This window comes from Cygnus olor, chromosome 5 (assembly GCF_009769625.2).
Source record: "Cygnus olor isolate bCygOlo1 chromosome 5, bCygOlo1.pri.v2, whole genome shotgun sequence".
Classification (NCBI taxonomy): Eukaryota; Metazoa; Chordata; class Aves; order Anseriformes; family Anatidae; genus Cygnus; species Cygnus olor.
The window spans coordinates 37105198-37123879 of NC_049173.1; the positions used below are offsets into that span (position 1 = coordinate 37105198).

At 45.9% G+C, this 18682-nt stretch overlaps 2 protein-coding genes and 1 long non-coding RNA gene across 7 annotated transcripts; 1 reads left to right on the forward strand and 2 right to left on the reverse strand.

The window, feature by feature from the left end:
• The first annotated feature begins 5 nt into the window (after positions 1-5).
• On the forward strand, positions 6-8128 carry SLC10A1 (solute carrier family 10 member 1). Of its 2 annotated transcripts, none has more exons than XM_040558792.1 (6): positions 6-299; positions 1525-1964; positions 2430-2640; positions 4086-4264; positions 4876-5072; positions 6215-8128. In XM_040558792.1, the coding sequence occupies exons 2-6, from the start codon at positions 1564-1566 to the stop codon at positions 6403-6405; spliced, it is 1179 nt and encodes a 392-aa protein (XP_040414726.1). In that variant the 5' UTR covers positions 6-299; positions 1525-1563; the 3' UTR covers positions 6406-8128. The 2 variants fall into 2 exon arrangements, with proteins under 2 accessions (XP_040414726.1, XP_040414725.1); XM_040558791.1 differs by having other exon boundaries at positions 8-290.
• A 54-nt stretch (positions 8129-8182) lies between these two features.
• On the reverse strand, positions 8183-12699 carry SRSF5 (serine and arginine rich splicing factor 5). 4 transcript variants are annotated; one of them, XM_040558795.1, is made up of 8 exons: positions 12534-12699; positions 11908-12053; positions 11748-11818; positions 11472-11570; positions 11089-11161; positions 9717-9790; positions 9260-9370; positions 8183-9104 (listed from the first exon to the last, which is right to left on the reverse strand). In XM_040558795.1, exons 2-8 carry the CDS (start codon positions 12031-12033, stop codon positions 8858-8860), a joined length of 801 nt encoding a protein of 266 aa, XP_040414729.1. In that variant the 5' UTR covers positions 12034-12053; positions 12534-12699; the 3' UTR covers positions 8183-8857. The 4 variants fall into 4 exon arrangements, with proteins under 4 accessions (XP_040414729.1, XP_040414730.1, XP_040414728.1 ...); XM_040558796.1 differs by having other exon boundaries at positions 11089-11158; positions 12534-12698; XM_040558794.1 differs by having other exon boundaries at positions 8183-9107; positions 11089-11158; positions 12534-12698.
• Positions 12700-12791: 92 nt separating this feature from the next.
• Positions 12792-16489, reverse strand: LOC121071550. The gene is made up of 3 exons (XR_005820689.1): positions 16317-16489; positions 15161-15244; positions 12792-14645 (listed from the first exon to the last, which is right to left on the reverse strand). It is a non-coding gene; the product is annotated as an uncharacterized LOC121071550 (long non-coding RNA).
• Between the last annotated feature and the right edge of the window lie 2193 nt (positions 16490-18682).

The following is an 18682-nucleotide window of genomic DNA, read 5'->3' on the forward strand; positions in this document are numbered from 1 at the left end:
AAGTTTGGCCATACCACAGTAAGCCTCCCAGGTTGAAATCCCTTCCCCAGTCCTGTACCACGGAGGAAAGGACTGCCGCCCTAGAACAACACACATTCTGAAAATTTCCCTATCTAAAATACTTTCAGACCCAGGTTTTATATTCTGCAAGCAGAGGACAAGATTTTGCCAAGGGGGGAAGATTTTCCTGATGCAGAAGGACTGAAGAGCGCTCCTGCTCACTGAGCATGGCCAGGAAGGGATGGAGCAGCAGGCAACCTCACCAAAGCCTTTGAGAGCTGTGCTCACAGGTGTGTAAGGTAATGGCATTCACTTCACTGTGGTTTAATGTGTTTTACTTTGCATGTTGTTAGAGACCCATGCCTGACCTAGGGGGTGGCTCAGGTCAACTTGCTCCATAAATGAAGACAAAACCTCTAGAGGAGTCAGGAAGCACAGCACCTGCAGTGTGGACAATGCAGGGAGGCACGTCCCATGTCCAGCCAGGGCACGGGGAGCGGTGGGGGACCACAAGAGGTCCCCTCTACAGCAGCTGGAAGAACAGCCTTTGACAGCCACCTCTTTACTCTCGCTTCCCACTGTGGTGCCAGCCACCCTGGTCTCCTTTCCCTGCATACCCGGGCACTGTGTGCATGCTGTGCCCTGCCAGAAAGCCTTATGCTGGAAGCACAGGCATGCACTGCAGAGGTCAATGGAGGGTCCTGCCATGTGGAGCCTCTGCTCAGTGCTAAGGGGGGAATAATATTTTTGAATGTTGAGAAAGCTTGGTGAATTAATTCTCTTATGCAATCAAAAAAAAATCTAGATGGTGCTCTGATCAGAAGAACTTGCATCAAAAAAGGGACATGAAAGCCCCTAGCAGTTTCCTAGAGACACTACTGATCCAAGGGGGAATTTCCCACAGCCTCCTGAGGCAAAGAGGGAAGAAGCCTCTTTGCTTGCAGCAGCAGGCGTGGAATTTTCTTCCTAGTCTGTTAAGAGATTGACTTATGGACAGAAGCATAAGCATTTTATAACACTTGTTAAAAACAAAGTACCCTGGCTGCATCATGTTTTTAACCATTGGCTTCAGCTGTATCTTGTGGACAAGAGCTCTTCTGCCTGTCTTTACCAGTTTTGCATGAGCCTTTCTCTTGCTTTCACCAGCTCTGCCCTCATATTTATGGTGAGGACAAACGGTGGAAGAGGAGGGAGACCAGAGCAGAAGCTGCACCAACTGCCCCGTGTATTGCTGAAGGGAACAGGGTGCCCCTTGGCTGCTGTGGATCTAACAAGCCGAGTCCTGTGACTAGTGTCGGTTGTCCGTGCGAGTTGCATAAGTTGTCTGTTGTGACTCTGTACATCAGACAATTTACAATTTACACAACTCCTTAGAAGAGATTTCCATTTCAATGACTGCTAAATAAGAGTGGTGGCCTGAAAGAGAAAAGGTGCAGACCAAAGGGAGCAGGAGAACTCGCATTTTACTTGCATTCATTGTATTTTATTCAGACTTCTGAATCAATCCCTTCCTCACATTGACAGCTGCTTACAGAAGAAGGGACGACTAAACTCTTCATCAGGATGAACAAGTCCAGGGGAGCCTCTGAGAGCCCAGAGCTCTGGAGCCCAGGTTGCACACAGAGCACCTCCTTGACCAGTGCAGCACCTGTGTTTGCATTTGGCCAGCAGGCCACAGACACAGCCCTAAATGTGATCCTTATTGTGGTCCTGTTCATCATCATGGTGTCTCTGGGGTGTACGATGGAGATAGCCAAGATCACAACTCACCTCAGGAATCCCAAAGGCGTAGCTATTGCTGTAATGGCTCAGTACGGCGTGATGCCCCTGACAGCATTTGTACTGGGCAAGCTCTTCCAGCTGGGCCCTACGGAATCCCTGGCCATCCTCATCTGTGGCTGCTGCCCAGGTGGAAACCTCTCAAACGTCTTCAGTCTGGCACTGAAAGGTGACATGAACCTCAGGTAAGCAAGGCTGTCTGCTTGTTGCCCAGGCCAATCCAGTTGTACAGCTGGTTCAGAAGCTGGCTGAACTGACATTAGCAGTCCACAAGAGGCTGGACCATGACTGAAGTACTAAGCCTAGAATAGTTTTAAATCACCCAGGCTGCTCAGCAAGCCAATGTGTCCCTGCGAGAAGTGTGAGGCATTACTCTCTCTGCTACACGTGAACTTCTGAAGTATGGGCTGTACCCATAAACAAGGGTCTATTCAGAGCTTATACAGAGCTTGAGCCATCTTCCCCTCACTCTGTTCATATCATATCCTCCTACAACCTGATAGTGATGTTGAGGGAGCCTCAGTGACAGTCTGGGAAAGAGCAAGGTAAACTTCGTATTAAAACCATGCGTCCAGATTAGTAAAATAAGTATATTTCACCAAAAAAAAAAAAAGTAATTATTCTATTGAAGGTTTCTTTCTCCATCTCAGCATTGTAATGACCACATGCTCAACGGTTCTGGCAATTGGACTCATGCCTCTGCTTCTGTATCTTTACTCGGGAGGACTGTATGAGGGTGATTTGAAGGGCAGGGTACCTTACAAAGGAATAATCACCTCCCTGGCCCTGATGCTAATCCCTTGTGCCATCGGCATCATCTTGAATGAGAAGAAACCACAGTACACCGGATTTGTCATCAAGGTAAGAAGTATCCTGTGCTAGTCACCTTTCAGTCAAGCACCTTGAGGAAGTTTACAAAAACAGAGTCACAGAAATATTAATTTCTTTAAAACATGCCACAAATCAATGAAAGGGTTGAGGATAGTACTCAGGACATCCACTTCCCTGCTTTAGCCATTAAAATATTTTCCCAGAGTAAAGCCCTCCACCTTTACCAGACAAACAATAATTTGTAGGCATCTTCCTGTTTTGCTCTCCTTTGCTGGTTTCAGTTTTAACTTCAATTTCTTTTGCTACAGACAGCACTAATTAGCCTCATAGGCACTGCCTCTGACTATTGCTGCAACCAACGCAGACCCCAGATAGAATAAACAAACATTTCCCACTTCTCAGAGCTGCAGCAGAGCACAAACTATCCAGCTGAACCCACTAGACCTCCAAGCACATGCTTATGCCTGGAATCATCTTCCTGCCTCACTTGTCCATTAAGCATTCAGACATCAGAAGGAGAATCTGGACAACCAGCTAGGCCATTGCCTAACTCAATAGCAGTACCCAGAGAGCTGCTAACAACTTTGTAAAGCTGGTTGTCCTGGTTTCTTTCACTAAGGCTTCATCCCAGAGAAACTGAGACCAAGCGCAATAAGATTTGGGCACCCTGACCTAACAAAGACCTGACAAAATGGCATTAGGAATCACTAACCTGTAAGAGAGATGGGAACCCAGGAACCAGGCTAGGTGTAGGAGGAGCAGAGCTCTTTATATGTCTCTTTAGCCAGCACAGGGCAGTGATAACCAGACTGTTTCAAAAGAAACATCGAAAATCTAGCATAAGAAGGTGACCTACAGTGGCCCAGCTGCCCCGTAGTTCTTGTTCCTTTCTGCTAACACTGCTTTTCCATTTATTTCCTCTACAAAAGAGGAAGCAGTAGAGAGTTGCTTTAAAAATCACCTGGGGAGCTCCACACAAACTGGATTCCAAAGTGGAGAGACAGGCATGAGGGTTGTATTTTGCCTCCCAGAATCCCCCAGGTACTACTTCTGCTGAACACCAGTAAGACAGTCTGAAAATGCAGCCCCCACCTGCATTCCACGCCTGCTGCTGTGAGCAAAGAGGCTTCCTCCCCACCTGCTTTGGGTAGCAGGCATGTCATGCCAGACTCACAGAGGGACGTGGACAGAAATGCATAGCAATACCTGAGAAACATTGCTGGCAGAGCAAGTCACTACATATACATGCCAGAAAGATACTTAGTTAATTAAGGTCTCTCTAGGTAATGCCTAAAGATGGTGTCTTGTTCATTTTTTATAACATTTGCGTCCATGGAAGGCACTTATGCACCACTGTGAATCTCTCACTATAAACCCACGTAATGCATGGGGAACTGGGCACAGCCACTTCCAACAGCTGATGCAAATTTTGTTGGGGGTTTTTATCTTGTCCCTGTCTTTAACACTTATTTTAGACGGGGATGGTTGTGCTTCTGCTGTCATCTGTTGCAATAATTGTTCTATCTGTGGCCAACGTGGGAAGCAGTATCACGGTCGTCTTCTCACCATCCCTCCTCGGATCTTCTGCCTTGATGCCTTTTATCGGATTCCTTCTGGGCTACATTCTCTCCGCAGTCTTCAAGCTTAATGACCGGTATGTTCCCCTGCTCCTCCCTTCCCTCACTCTAAGACCAGAAGAAACAGAGAGACACGGTATACAGAGCAATGGGGAAAGCATTGGCTTCAAAATGGATGCAGTTTTGTGAAATACGCAGGCTGCAGTTTCCCAGAATGTGTCCTAGGAGTATGAGCAGACACACTGCAAGCTGGTCCCAAGTCATACTCCCACACCTTGCATAAGAACAAAACAAACAAAACACTTCTCTTTCCCTTCCCATCCCATCTAATTCGGGTAAGATATCCTCTAACCCTCACTGTTTTCTATTCACTTTTTGCTTTCACAGCTTGGACTCCTCTTTTTACCTTGGAAACAGATTTCTTCTCTGTGGGAAGCAGCAGAGTGGGACACAAGTCCTCCAAACACCATTAAACACAAAGTCCACGTTTATAGCATGATGTGTCTCCATACATTGCACAGGGAGCACAAGGCAAAACCTTCTAGGGTTCTTCTCAACATTGCTCCCGATAAAGCAGCTTTTAGCACAGGCAGATGCATGAAACATTACAACAGCAAGGTGGGGTGGAGTCTGTCTTAAATTGTTTAAAATGGATCAGATTTTGTCAACGTTTTTCCTCCTCCTTCAGCTGCAGGCGCACAGTGTGCATGGAAACCGGCTGCCAGAACGTCCAGCTGTGCTCTACCATCCTCAAGGTTGCCTTTGCCCCAGAAGTCATCGGCCCCCTGTACTTCTTCCCACTGCTCTACTTGATGTTCCAGCTTGGAGAGGGCCTTCTGCTCATCCTGGCCTTCAGGATTCATGATGGAATAAAGAAACCAAGTGGCAAGTACAGCTTTGCCTCTCTATTTCCTAGTCTTTCCAGCCCAAGCCATATACGTTTACCTATAATTGCCAGACAATTGCTGCTTTCTAGGGACAGAATAGTTGCCATATATAACTCAAGAGTTACCATAGCCTACGCACTAAGTAGAAATCACAATAAAAAATAAATAAATAAATAAAAAGAAAAGTAGAGGTAATTGAAGACACTAGGAATTAGGGCTTCTCACATCAGCAGAATGTCTCAGAAATAAACGTACCATCTATACTACCAGTGCTCACAGGTTTTCAGAGTGCCATCCTTGAACCAGTACAGGTGTCCTGCAAAAGCTGTGATTTGCACTGACCACATGCAAGGAACAGCCTCACACATGCCTAAAACCTACAGCAGAACGTTGATCTTTAATGCAGCAGATCTTGGCTTCACTACAAGCTGTTGAGAGACTCACTGAAGGGTGTCACTTCTAGAGTGGGGGGAGAAGAACGGACCTGCCACATATCGTAGCTGAACAAAGGAAGCATTTGGATCTTTTTCTAGTAAAGCTCATTAAAAATACATACGGTGTTGGTATAGAGGTGTGATAGACCCTTCTCCAGCTTCAGTGGGCCCATAATGTCAAACCCATCTGACTGTGTGAAGTTCAGGGAATGAACTGCTGAACGAGACCCTCCACCAGCCATCCTTGTGCTGCTTCTGGCTCACTTTTCTCCAGACCCTTGCGAGAGAGAAGCAGCTGAGCAGTAAGTACCATAGGCTGCTGCAAGAGCGTTTCACCATCATTTGTAGCTACAGCTGAAGGATGACTGACACTTCTGTTAACATGAGTGACCATTCTCTGCTAACAGGAGAAGGGGAAAAAAAAAATCACAACTTGAATACCAAGGTGTTCCTTCAGTGCAAAGGCGATGATAGTAGGAACAGACACATAGGTGGCTTGCCAGACTGTGGTAAAAGGGTAGCTTTCCAAACCCAGATTCATGAAATCACTGGACACAAAATGGCTTAAATATTTTGACAGAAGGTCAATTTTTTGCTTTGTTTTTTCTTCTCTCCTTTAAAAAACACCCAGCAACAACATTGCAGTTACATCACAATCTTTTTATAACCTGGGCTCAGAACTACCTACTCTCACATTTTTCTTTAGATGCAACAGAAGCGATCTGTGCAGCTGCGGACACAAATACTGCTCAAGAAATGAAACCAGTATCGAGACTCTGCAGAAACAGCAGGAAACCAGGAAAATGGTACAGAGAGATTCTGCAACAGCCGCTATCACAGCCCCGCAGAGCTCCGCCTTCTGCAGCTGGTTTACAGGTTTCCAGCAGTTCCATGTAAAGCTTCGATCTGCTCCTCTTACACCACAGGATGTGCCACAGAGCTATCTCCACCCTCTCTCGCTTTCCAAAGACCGTGCTCCTCAGACGGCTTCTCCCTGCCTGTCCATGAAGGAGAATTCCAGGCTCCCACAAAGAAACAAGTCATTGCAGCAACCTACAGACACTGCTTTTCCTTTGGGACAATTTAGGGCCATGCTCCCAAGTGTCTGCCCCCAGTTTTGCCTATGCAAAACCACCACTCACATCAGTTTCCTTTCTGAATTTCACTTACTTGTAACTGTCCTGCTGGCACCTTCCAAGCAGTTCTCGAAGAGATCGCTGAAGATTAGCGTAATTTCTCTAATAAAGACCCAAAACGGGGTGTGAGAGTTTCCCAGTGTAGAAGCCAAGACCCGGCACGCAGCTGAGTACCCCGTGGGCTGCTGCTCACTCCTTTTCCACGAACCCGAGCAGCGTGCGGTGTGCCGCTGCTCTTCACACAGTAGACAGCACAGAAATCCTGAACGTGGCTATGCCAACTGTCTCCGTGAGCGGAGCTCAGGTCCAGCAAGCTGTACCGCTGAAAATATGTGAGCCCTGAACACGCCTTGCTTTGCAGGAGTCACTCAACTAGGCAGAACAAACCTCCAGGACACTATCTAGCTACCTTCGTACTTAAAAGTTTAGCACCACGGATGACCGCCATTAAAACCTGTAATGTGCTAAAAATACACTGTAACATGAAATAAAACAGCTGAACTAAGAATAAACAGGATCAAACCAGGAACCTACACTTAATAAACACAAGGTCATTTTTGACCAGAAGTCAGTATAACCCTCTGTAATGCAAAGCCTGAAACCTCCCACTCCCAAAAACTGTCCAGTAATAATCTCGTTACCTACGCTATCAATCTGAATCTCTCACCGCTTGCTCACAAGGCACAAAAGCTCATTCACGTAACCGTGTTCCAAGCTAACAAACAAGAAACCAGCAACAGAAAGGAGAAAAGGCAAAGTGTCCTGCACAGACACCAGAAATCTACCCACAACCTGAGAGCCAGCTCTGCTCTGTGCAGACCCTCCTCGAGTTTCCTACGACCTGACCATAGGTTCCAAGGATTTTTTAAAAGGTTTCAGTGTGTTACTGGATTATCTTTGTACTTTGTAAAGCACCTCAAAAGAAAACATTTGTAAATGTTTAGATTCAGTTCTAAAGCTCTCTTGTAACGCGCGTAAGGGTTTGAAAAACACAGGGATTGCACGTTGCTGCCTCTGTAATGGGTGGGTAAACATACACAGTACCAGGAGGCAGAACTGCAGGGCACCACTGTTGCAGTACTCCCAGATGCCAATTTAAAATTCCCTCTTCTTTCTCTAGAATGAGGACTCATTCCTATAAAAATATTTTATCCATATCTCAGTGTCCTCTCATACACGCATGCACACACACAGATGAAGTTTAATGACTGCATCCATCTTTTAACATTCCACACTTACTCTCTGAAAAATAAATTAAAATCTGAACGATTCACCCATTCCAATTTTTGCTATGAACTCACTCTCTCACAGCAGGCTTCTCCTTATTATCAAGGTTCTTATCTCAGAACATGAAGTCCCCAAAAAGACGCAGACACCTAACGGCGCAGTGTGACGTATTTTGAAAGGAAGTTCTCCCCCACACCCAAAACGTTCAGTAACAGCTTTGCTGTAGTTGAACAGTTAAAATATTTCTAGATGGGTCTACATGATGCACAGTCACAAACACTTCACCAACAGTAATACACCAGAAGCAGAGACATGTTTCTTTATACTTTATTTGAGCTATTTAGTTCTCAAGTATCAAGAATTAGGGTGCTTTATAGAATACTATTACCACAGGGCAGTGAAATGGGCATTTTCTTACTGTAGTGCAAGTCGTATTAAATGAAAAGCTTTTAAAATAAAGTTTTATTACCAATATTGACCAGCACTTAATCTGCTGACCTCTAGCTGAAACAATGGTTCTAAAGCATGAAAAAAATACGCTCTGGAATAAAGCTTTATGTACAGCACATGTAGAGCTCTTAGATGCCTAAAGCTATTAGTTTAATTTGAGATATTAAACTAATATTCTGAATTGCTATTCGCAGTTGAATATGCTGGGAATTTAGTGTTTAGGTTACTCTTTTTGGAGTACAAAAAAATTTAAAGTGGTCTGCTTTAGTTATAAAGAGCTCTGTCAATATACACAAACTATACACTTCAGACATTCACAAAAAATGTGAGCAAGAAAAGGGTTATCAAAAAACATTTAATACAATTAGTCAATAACCCTCCCCACCATGGTCCACATCTACAAAGATCCCCCATCCCTCCTCCCTCCCTTCCCTCCCCTCCCCACCCAAACCCTTCCCCGCAGAAAGTCACATACTTACCACAACTTTTAGCAAGTATGGTTTAAAAAAGGGCCCCCAGGGCAAGTTACTTATAGTTCAGTTGCCACTGTCAACAGATCTGGACCTCGACCTAGACCTCTGCCGATCCACAGATGCTGGGGATTTAGACCTACTGGAAGAGCCACGTTTCTGGCTCTTCTCTGGCATTGGAGATCTACTAATTGATCGAGACTTGCTACGGCTCCTACTCCTCGACCTGCTGTAAGACTTGCGGCTTCGGGAACGGGAACGGCTACGAGACCTGGATGAGCTTCTGCTACGAGACCGTGACCTGCTTCTGGACCTACTGAGGAAGCAATGAGCATCGGTGTCAGCAACGGAACATCACAGGCCACTACAGCAACCACGCAGTTCACTGGTCTCCAGTCTCACTGTCTGGTCACTGACTTCAAGGCTTTCTTAATACATATTGAATCGTTATTTAACAGATATCCATACCTGTGTCTTTTGCTGCCTTCAATTAGTTTGATTTTCCTTCCATTAATTTCTTTACCAGAAAGCTTTTCAATAGCATTCTTTAAGTCACTGTAAGAGGCGAATTCAACCACCCTACAGAAATTAAAAAGGGAAAAAAAAAAGCCAAAACAGCTCACTATTACAAATTGTATTTTTGATGGTAAGAGTGGAAAAAAAAAAGTACTATGTAAAAAAAAAAAAAATACACAACATTTTAAAAACCCCCACACTGCTTGGTGTGTAGTAACACCATGACAAACTCAAGCATGAACTGAAGAATTCCCCTCCCCTAATACCACAGACTGCAAGTTCAAAGTGTAGCTAAATTAAGCCATGAACAGCTGCTGAGCACGGGAGGTAGCCAGCCTCCCTCCCCAGATATCTACACAATACAGATGAATACTAGCCTATAGCTTTCAACAGAACTTTAGAGGCTTACCCTTCATTTAACTTAGGTCTGTGTGCATCTGCAAAGGTTACTTCCCCAGCTTGTCTCATGAAGTCTTTGAGATCCTAACACAAGACCAGTAATGTTATGCAAAGAAGTAGAAATAAATACTTATATATATAAAAATAGTTTTTTTTTTTTTTTTTTTAAAGAGCAAAGAAAAGAAACTTATGACTACTGAAAGAGAAGATGTTAGATAAATTACAAACATGGCAACTGCCATACTTGTATTCTATCAAAATTGAATTATCTATATCAGGGCACGAAATAAATGAAAAAAGCATATTGCTTTAAGCAAAATGCTAATAAAGTGTCATAACATTAAGGAAAATTAAATTAGTCTATGGAGATTATATAGATTAGAAAGAGAGAGAGAGATATCTAAAAAATACATCTGTATATTTATATATATATACTGGACTGAGTGCAAAATACTACCCATATATTTTTGAATTATTCCAGTTTCCATTTATATTACGAGTCTTATATGCATACAGAATTACATTTACATAACACCATTATTTTGTGCCCCATATGTCATTAAAAATATAGTTTACTTTACCTTTATTAACATTTCCCTAGGCTAGCCAAGCAGCAAACTGCATTAAGCGACCGGAGATACCGTCATGATTTATGCCCGACTGGCTCTTCGCCACCCACTTGTCGAACACTACCCAGTCGATGGAAGCCATTAATCGCACCGCCCTCCCTATTAGGAGACTATTGACGGATCCAGACATTCTCTATGCTTGATGTTACCAAGGACCACTTTACTGCGATCAGGATTCCAACGACCACCTAATTTCGTATCTTTCAACTCTTTTCGACCAGGAACTCTTATTCGGAAGCGTTACAGGAAGAACAGCTCTCAACTTAGGAATCAGATCTCGTTAACGCTCTGGGACCGCTGCAATGTGGCACTTTAAGGAGTGCATCGATTACATCTAGACCGGCAAACACAGATCTAGAGGTGGCCAAGTGACATTGTAGGAGCTGACTGGAAAGTCAACCAGGCCCAACCAAGAGTGACCAAGACAGAACGATTAGGATAACCCACAGGCACTCCTCGTCATAAGGCCAACGACACAGATAGGCTGGCAAATAAAGGGTTTAATATGTGGTTAAAATGGATTTAGAAAACAAGAAAATAAATAAATATATTTCCTCAAACATATACATTTATTATTATAAATTAAAATTAACTAGTTTTCATTCAAAATATTTAAATTACATTATTTAAAATTACATTAATTACATAAACATTTTAATAAAATAGAATTACTTTTAATTGATTATTTTACAAAATAATTACATTACATACCCATTAAATGAAGTCAAAATAGTTAATCGTGTTTTAACAAACCTGCCAGCTGACTCGGGATGACAGATTTTCTACTATGAGACGATTTTCTGTTCTTACAGGTGGGGCACTTCTGCTGGGAAATAAACATTAAGTATTAATTATTTATTAACTTAAGCATAATCACGTTTTAATACTAACAAAGACCGTATCAATAATCAGTAGTCAACTTATCACTCTTGTGACTATGTAATGCCCCAAGTAATCAAGGACAAGCGTCAATTACTTTGGGGGTACACAAACATAAAGGAGATGATCATATCTGATTTTTTTGATCTTCACAATCCTACTGCCACATCTGATTGAGTAGAAGGTACCTCGCATTTGCCAATGAGATGGACCCAGAGTTATTTATTAAAACCACGTCGGTTCACGGCTATACGTACCTCCTGTCACTACGTGGACGGCGGCTACTGAAACGGTCAGAGTACCTCCCTCTGCCTCTACCACCCCTAGAGCGTGCTCTCGCATGCTCAATCGTAACCCTGCAGAGGAAAAAAAAAAATATTAAGGAAGGGGAAATCATGCATTTTTAAGCATTTTTTCATAGTTATTGGGTGAAATAAAGCTACAGCTGGATTTGAACAGTGCTGATAACAAAACGCAACTGAAAATCGACACATTTTTTATGTTTGAGTAACACAGGAGATACAGCAGCTCACCTCTCACTGCAAAGCTCTTTTCCATCCAGTTCATAGACAGCGTCATCCGCATCCCTGGGATCCTCAAATTCCTGCAAACCCACACAGAAAGAGCACCATTAAGCACCCAGAACTCTCCACGCGGCCTCCTGCGCTCCCAGCGCCCGTGAGGCGCACTCACCACGAAGCCGAAGCCCCTCTTGAGGTCGATGTCCCGGATGCGGCCGTAGCCCTTGAAGAAGCGCTCCACGTCCTTCTCCCTGGCGGCGGGGTTCAGCCTCCCGATGAAGACGCGGCAGCCGCTCATGGCTGGGGGCGCGGAGCTCGCTGCGGGAGGGAGACACGGCCCAGCCCCGGCCCGTCCCGTCAGACCCGGCCCGTCCCGTCAGCGCCGTGCCGGTGACTCAGCACGCCCCCGCCCCGCCCCCTGCCGCAGTCCGCAGCAGCCCGGCCTCGCCCCCGCCGCGGCCCAATCGCAGCCCGCCAGCTGGAGCCCGCCCCGGCCTCCGCCAATCCGAGCGCGCAGCTCCCCCCTCGGTCCCGCCCCACCCCGGCCCGGCCCCACCCCCTGAGGCGCACGGGCAGAAAAGCCGACGCCATCGCTCCGCCACAAAATGGCGGCGCGGGCCGCGCCCTGCACTCAGCGCCCGCCGCGGCGGCGGCTGCACGCGGAGCACCGGGACCGGCCCGCCGCCCCGCCCCACCCCGCCGGGACCCCGTGCGCCGCCGCCACCACCCCTCGGCTGAGGGAGCCGCCCGCCCCGCCCCCCACATACAGATAGCACCGGGCCCCGGCCGGTCACGAACCTGGGCTGCGGGTCCCGGTGCGTGCCGGGCCGGGCCGGGCCGGGCCGGGCCGTGCGGGGCTGGGAGGCCGGTGCGGTGCTGGCGGGCGGCTCCTGCTCCCTGCGCGGCGCCTCGCTCCCGACTGCCGCCCGCCCCGCCCCGCCGCCGCCGCCGCCGCCGCCAACGGGAGGCGGCCCCGCGCCGCGGCCCCGCCCCGCGCGCCGATTGGCGGAGGCGGCCCTGGCCCCGCCCCGCCCCTCCCCGGGGTAATGGCGGCGGGCGGCCATCTTGGGGGCGGTGGGCAGTAGAGGTTGGAGGTAGGGGCTTGACTGAGAGCTCTTCCCCTACAGCTTGCACAACGTGACGTGCTTCGTGCTGACACCCCTTACAAGTCCTCACGCTTTTCTCTTCCAGCCAGACATAATTAATACGCTGTTAATTATTGCTCAGCAGCAGTATTCAGCCAGTCCCTGAGGCGCCTTACGCTTACACGGGGATCCGTAGCTCATCACTGAAGCCGCAGACCTTAGCTTTTAGTTGGGATGAGTCTGTAATTTAGGGCCGCGGCTGCGGCTCAAGAAAACACATCTGAACCACGAACCCACCACCTCCTCCTCTCCATGGCACGGAGCGGGCACTGCCCACCGCCATGCAGTTTGCCACTGTGTGAGGCAATTAGGCAGACTGGCAGCAAATCACTCGACATCAGATCACAGCCCAGCAGAGGTTTAATACTGAATAGGCATTGCATGCCATCATATTTTTTTGTACATCTAGTACATGCAATAAGGTTTAGGTTAGCTTCATGTTTTCATGCTGAATTTATGCCAGCTGCAGAAGGACGGGGTGACTCCTGGCCCAATTGGAGCCTTGCAAGTACAAAGAAAATAAAAGATTTTTTTCTTTTTGGATTAATATTCGAATGATCAGAACAAGCGTACACCAGATCGGTGTGTTTAGTTTTACACGCTAAGTGTGAACTACTGAGGAAATGCCACAAGCCCGTGAGAGCGAGATGTAGACCACTACAAAAACATCCTACTGTGTCAAAGCTATCTATAAACCTTCAGGGGGTAACAGGAGAGCTGCTGCAGGATTGTGTCCTTCCTTGGCTAGCCCACAGACCTTTCCTGAAAGCCACCTGAGCCCATAAGCCAACGTTTGATGTACCCCTAAATGCAACCACTGCACTCATGACCACAGTCTCCCATTAAATTTCCAAGCTCAAGTCACAACACATCTTTGTTTTGACAAACCATCTTTTTTTTTGTCGTTTACACAGACTCAGTGACTAACATTAGCAAAAGTTTTTGTTTTCAGCAGACAGCAGATTGCAAAGACTGAGCATGTCACATCATCCACACCTCTTGCTTAATTGAGACCCAGTATTCATTTTAAAAGGGATTTGAAGAACATAGGTCATAATATGGGAATAGTAGGATGGAGGAAATTCACATGATACTCAAGTAGCCAGCACCTGTAATCCTTAAGAAACTCACTGAAGTAGCTAATGAACCATTGCTGAGATATCTGTAGCACCATCCCGAATACCACACTCCACAGAGGTGCAGTGATTTTTCGATTGGCAAGCTTACCTTCAAAGGTCAGAGAGGCAATGGAACAGAAGATTAAATAATCAATGTATAAGTACTTCCATTCATTAAACTGCTAAGCTGCTCATGACAACAAGGCAGGCAATCAACAAGCTGTTTCAAATTAATGCAATACTCCTTCCTGGAATAACTAAGCTACTGGGCAAGGGGGAAAATAGAGATGTGTTAAACGTGACCGTAGTAAAGATTTCAGTGCTATGCCACACACGGTATTTTCTTAAGCAAACAGGAAAATGGCAGGATAAAATTAATTGTAAGCTGGAAGCATACCTCTTTCGGTGTTTGCATTCAAAATAGCTCCTTGACAAACACAGGGACAATTCCTTTGCGGAATCAGGGATCTCCTCTCAGCACAGGACTGTTCAACAGCTGCATTAATAGTTTGCTAAGTAGATTAGAGCATGCAGTGTTAAAACATGCAGGTGAATCACCCTGGGAAGATTTTCAAACACTCTGAAGACAAGAAGAGAATTCAAAATGAGCCTGATGAACCAAAGCAATGATTCAACAAGATGAAAATCTGCAAGGACAAGGGCAGAAATGTTTATGTTTAGGAAGAACAATCCAGTATAAAATCAGAAATAAACATTTAGGAAATAGTAATGTGTATAAAGGCTTCAGTTAAAGTGGATCCCAATCTAAAACTAACTCAATAAATATACTGGCATTGCAGAAACAGGTATAACCTATTCTGGGATGTGCTTACAGCAGGTATGGTATTTAAGGGACAGGTGCTGATCTGTCTAGTGATAGTAAGGTTAGTAAGCTTTAACAATAACCTCAACTTTTGTATGGCACAGTACTACTCAAACACACATATGGCTGCTATGCAGCTCATGAAGAACAGCTGATTGTAAAAAAAGTCACTCAAAGTCATGGATTGTTTAGTAGACTCAAGGTATAGCAAAGCTGTGGTATAGATTGCTTTGAGATAGTTTTATGAAATTGAAGTGAAACCCTTGCAGAATGCTGGAGTGTTATCAATGCAGTAAGTGACTTCGCACATTTATATTAACTAGAGTGCTTTTCTCCTACCTTCACATGCTCGTCCAGTTGGGGAGGGCGGTACATGTCCCATCACTTGTGGTTCCAGTCCTTATTTTTTAGGCAACTGTTAAGCTAAGCAAACACAACATTAAAACAATACACCATATAGTTGCACAATGCAGGCAAACTCATCAATCTGTCATCACAACAGATATTTTAACCTAGCTGTCATCTTACACAGGTAAACAGAGTAGAAAGGACAAACTTATATATATATGTATTTACACGTACACACACACACAAAATCATACTGGAGAACAAGCTGCAATTTCATCTACTGTTCAATCGTTCAAGAGTTATGCCTAGCATACACAGAATTTTTGTGCCACTATAGTTATTTTGAAAAGGTCTGTTTAAGTATTATAAGTCTTTGAAAGTCCTCACACCAGTATAGAAGTCTTTTTCTCCATGTTCCCTCAAGACACAGAAAAATACAGTCTGTCTCTGACATGATTTGTTGCTACAGTCTGTTCAGTGGCATGAACTGATGGGTTTGCTCCCAGCATATCCTACTTGCTGTTCTCCCTCCTATTTTACTGATTCAACAGAATGACAGTAATACCAATTATTTTGGATTTTGCACCCAAAGTATCACTCCGCCCCTCGACACAGCTCTGCTGGCAGAGGAACAGTAGCTAGATCCATATCTCACTGCATCCACACTGGAGAACTTAACTCTGAAGTGCCGTGGGGGGGACAAAGCTCTTCTCTTGCCAGGCACCGTGCCATTGTCCCATGACCCGTGTGACAGGTATCACAACAAGGAATTGGTCTAATCGGGGGGGACACTGGGATAGTGTCCTCCCAGCCCACAGAGATAGCCTCCAAAGCCCTGAAGAAGCCAATAACTTGTATGTTGAACATCGCCCTTGCAGCCACAAACACTTGTTTGATTAGACAAACAGGGGTTGTTGAAATGGAAGCTAACATTCATCAGGTTTGGCTCCTATGACCCTCAGGCATGGGCAAGTCCTGCAAGAAGCACCCCACCAGCACCGTGGCTGTCTGGTGGCAGCTTTTCCTTGCAGAGCTGAGGGTGGCAGGGCTTGGAAAAGCCACGTACAGCCAGGCGGCATGGCCTGGGGGAAGCTGTGAGGGACAAGGCAGGAGTGCTGGTGTCCCTTTCCTGCCAGTAAATTATTACCTGTATGCATTATCTGGGCTCTTCCTGCAGTTTTTCCTCCAAAATGCCTACTTGCTTGCCGCAGGAATTGGTGTCACCTCCCATGAGGAAATGTCAGGGGACCAGCTGCCTTCCCAAGTTCAGCATTCAGATCAGTGATGCTGCCAGCTCTTCAGCACTGAGCTGAGGATACCCATGTTGGTAAATAAATAAATAAATAGATAAACTCTTTCTTCAGATACTTTTTGATCTTTGCTCATGAATATGATGGCCAGAAAGCCCCCTGTTTAAATTGCATTTTGCTTTAGGATGATTAAATGGTTTGGGGAATAGACACAATTCCTGTTTGTTCTTCACCCCAGGCTGCTTGCAGGCACAAGTTGCAGCCCCCACTCTAGATCGAAGCCTTCAGCTACCACAGCATCCTGGCCCCACATCTACCAGCAACAGGAGAGGCAGGAAGCAGGAGGCCACGGGGCCCAGCAGGCCCCTCCATCACTCCCCACCACCTCCTGCCCTCCCTAATGCGCAGCCTTTCCCCATCTGCTGCAGGAGGAATTGAGAGCCCGGGCTGCCTCTGCCCCCCTGGGAAATCGCTCCGGTGTAACAAATGACATCAGGAGGAAGGGTCTGTCTGCCTCACCTGCATTTGCCTTCCAAAGTTCCTATTGTTACTCTCAGCTACAAGACACTGAAGCAGGCTGAGCACTCCCTTCTCCCCGGGGACTGCTCCCTGCAGATGGCAATATTGCCCTTCCTCAGCTGAGGTGTACACGCTTAGTCCTTTTCACTCTAAGTCCTTCCAGCCTCCAGCCCTTTCATTGCTCTCGTGCTCAGCATCTGGCTGGGATGCAAACGTGCACACAAGATACCCGGAGAACACACTGCCAGGCACTGCTGACAGCTGTAATGGGTTTCCCTTTGGTCTTATTCCGTGTTTCAGAAGGACTTGCTTCATTTCACTCTCTATTTAAGAAAAAAAAAAGTTTTTAATATTTTACCTGATTGTTTTCATGTTCAAGATGAAGAGGGTGGCTTTGTGGTTAAACCCTGCACCCCTGCCTGTAAAGATAAAAGTATTCATGGCTGTGCAATGGGTGAGTGCTCCGTGATGCAGGCTTCGTGCCCTGGTAGGTAAGTACACAAGATCTACCTGGTGTGAGTATGAAGCACCAGCAACAAGGCAGCTTCATGCAGGCTTCTGAAAAAGGGAATAAAGGCCCTCACCAAATGGTTAAACTGGAAGTTAGAAATATTTCTAACAAAAATCAATGGCTAAATGACATACTGGCCCACAGCTGTTTTATTTAAAGTTTCATTGATCTTACTCTGTTGGGAACTTATAATGAATACCAGATCCCATATCCCTAATATTTTCTATGGAGTCAGGCAGAAGGAAAACACTTAAAACAAGGCAAGCTTTCTTTAGGAAGGAGGGGAGGGAGGGAATCCCCCTCAAGCATTAATATCCCCCTGTTCCCTCACCAGACGAGAAAGGAGACACATAAAAGTTTTAAATAACTTTGTAGCTTATGGAGCCCAATAAAAGAAGAAACGTACTTTGGGCTCTGGACATAAAATCATATTTTGTGTTCCTGAAAAATGCAGCGGAGACTGCAACAGTTGCCCAGAAGGGCCTCGTGTCTGAAAAATTTGTTTCCTCCCCTGTAAGAAAATGACTCAATGCTGCTTGGGGAAGCAGTAGGGGGAAGCATCTAGCTCTGTGCCGCAGGGAGCAGACGATCACCCCGACTTGCTGCAAAGGCTTGTTTTCCCAATGGTTCGTTTCCCAGTGGTGCATTAGTGCAGTAACCTCCCACAGATAAATTCAGCACCCTCATACTGGAGAAATCAGGTTTTTACCAGCAAAAAGCAAAGGAAAAAAAAAAAACACACACAAAAAACAACACGTTTCACCATCAAGTCAAGGAGTTCCTGCACCAACCCAGGTGAGTATGTTCCAGGATGGGCTTGTGTCCCTCAGATGCAAACACCAGGTGAAGGCCTGAGGAGAGACACTACCTCCAGCTCATCTCCTCAGGATGGTTCAAGTGTTGCCATCTTGAGAGTCTGTCCTGGGCTGGTGGCCTGGCCATCATGTTCACAGCTCCTTTCCAACTCACCTGGTACCGCTGGGACCATCACAGCCATCCTGGAGTGATACCACAGGGCTATTTCAATAAGAAAGTACAGTTTAGGAAGAACACTTAGAGCCCTTTTCTGAGGGAAGTGGTTGGCATTTCCTAAAGCGATCACACTGCATCTTAAAACCAGTCGCCTTCCCTTACCCTGCCACAAGGCTGCTCTAGTATCTAACTCATGGGGGTGAGCCTGATTTCTGGCCTCACATGCATCATCATGGCTAGTGTAGACCCAGCTCTCTTTAT

What these genes read in the sequence shown, in the direction of transcription:
- SLC10A1 (XM_040558792.1), top strand. Translation starts at nt 1,564, where the DNA reads ATGAACAAGTCCAGGGGAGCCTCTGAGAGCCCAGAGCTCTGGAGCCCA. An exon ending in AAAGGTGACATGAACCTCAG is followed by an intron (nt 1,965 to 2,429) that starts GTAAGCAAGGCT and finishes TCTCCATCTCAG; the next exon opens with CATTGTAATGACCACATGCT. An exon ending in GTCTTCAAGCTTAATGACCG is followed by an intron (nt 4,265 to 4,875) that starts GTATGTTCCCCT and finishes CTCCTCCTTCAG; the next exon opens with CTGCAGGCGCACAGTGTGCA.
- SRSF5 (XM_040558793.1), bottom strand. Translation starts at nt 12,033, where the DNA reads ATGAGCGGCTGCCGCGTCTTCATCGGGAGGCTGAACCCCGCCGCCAGG. An exon ending in AGAGGGGCTTCGGCTTCGTG is followed by an intron (nt 11,819 to 11,907) that starts GTGAGTGCGCCT and finishes GTGGGTTTGCAG; the next exon opens with GAATTTGAGGATCCCAGGGA. An exon ending in CATCCCGAGTCAGCTGGCAG is followed by an intron (nt 9,791 to 11,088) that starts GTTTGTTAAAAC and finishes GTCTTGTGTTAG; the next exon opens with GATCTCAAAGACTTCATGAG.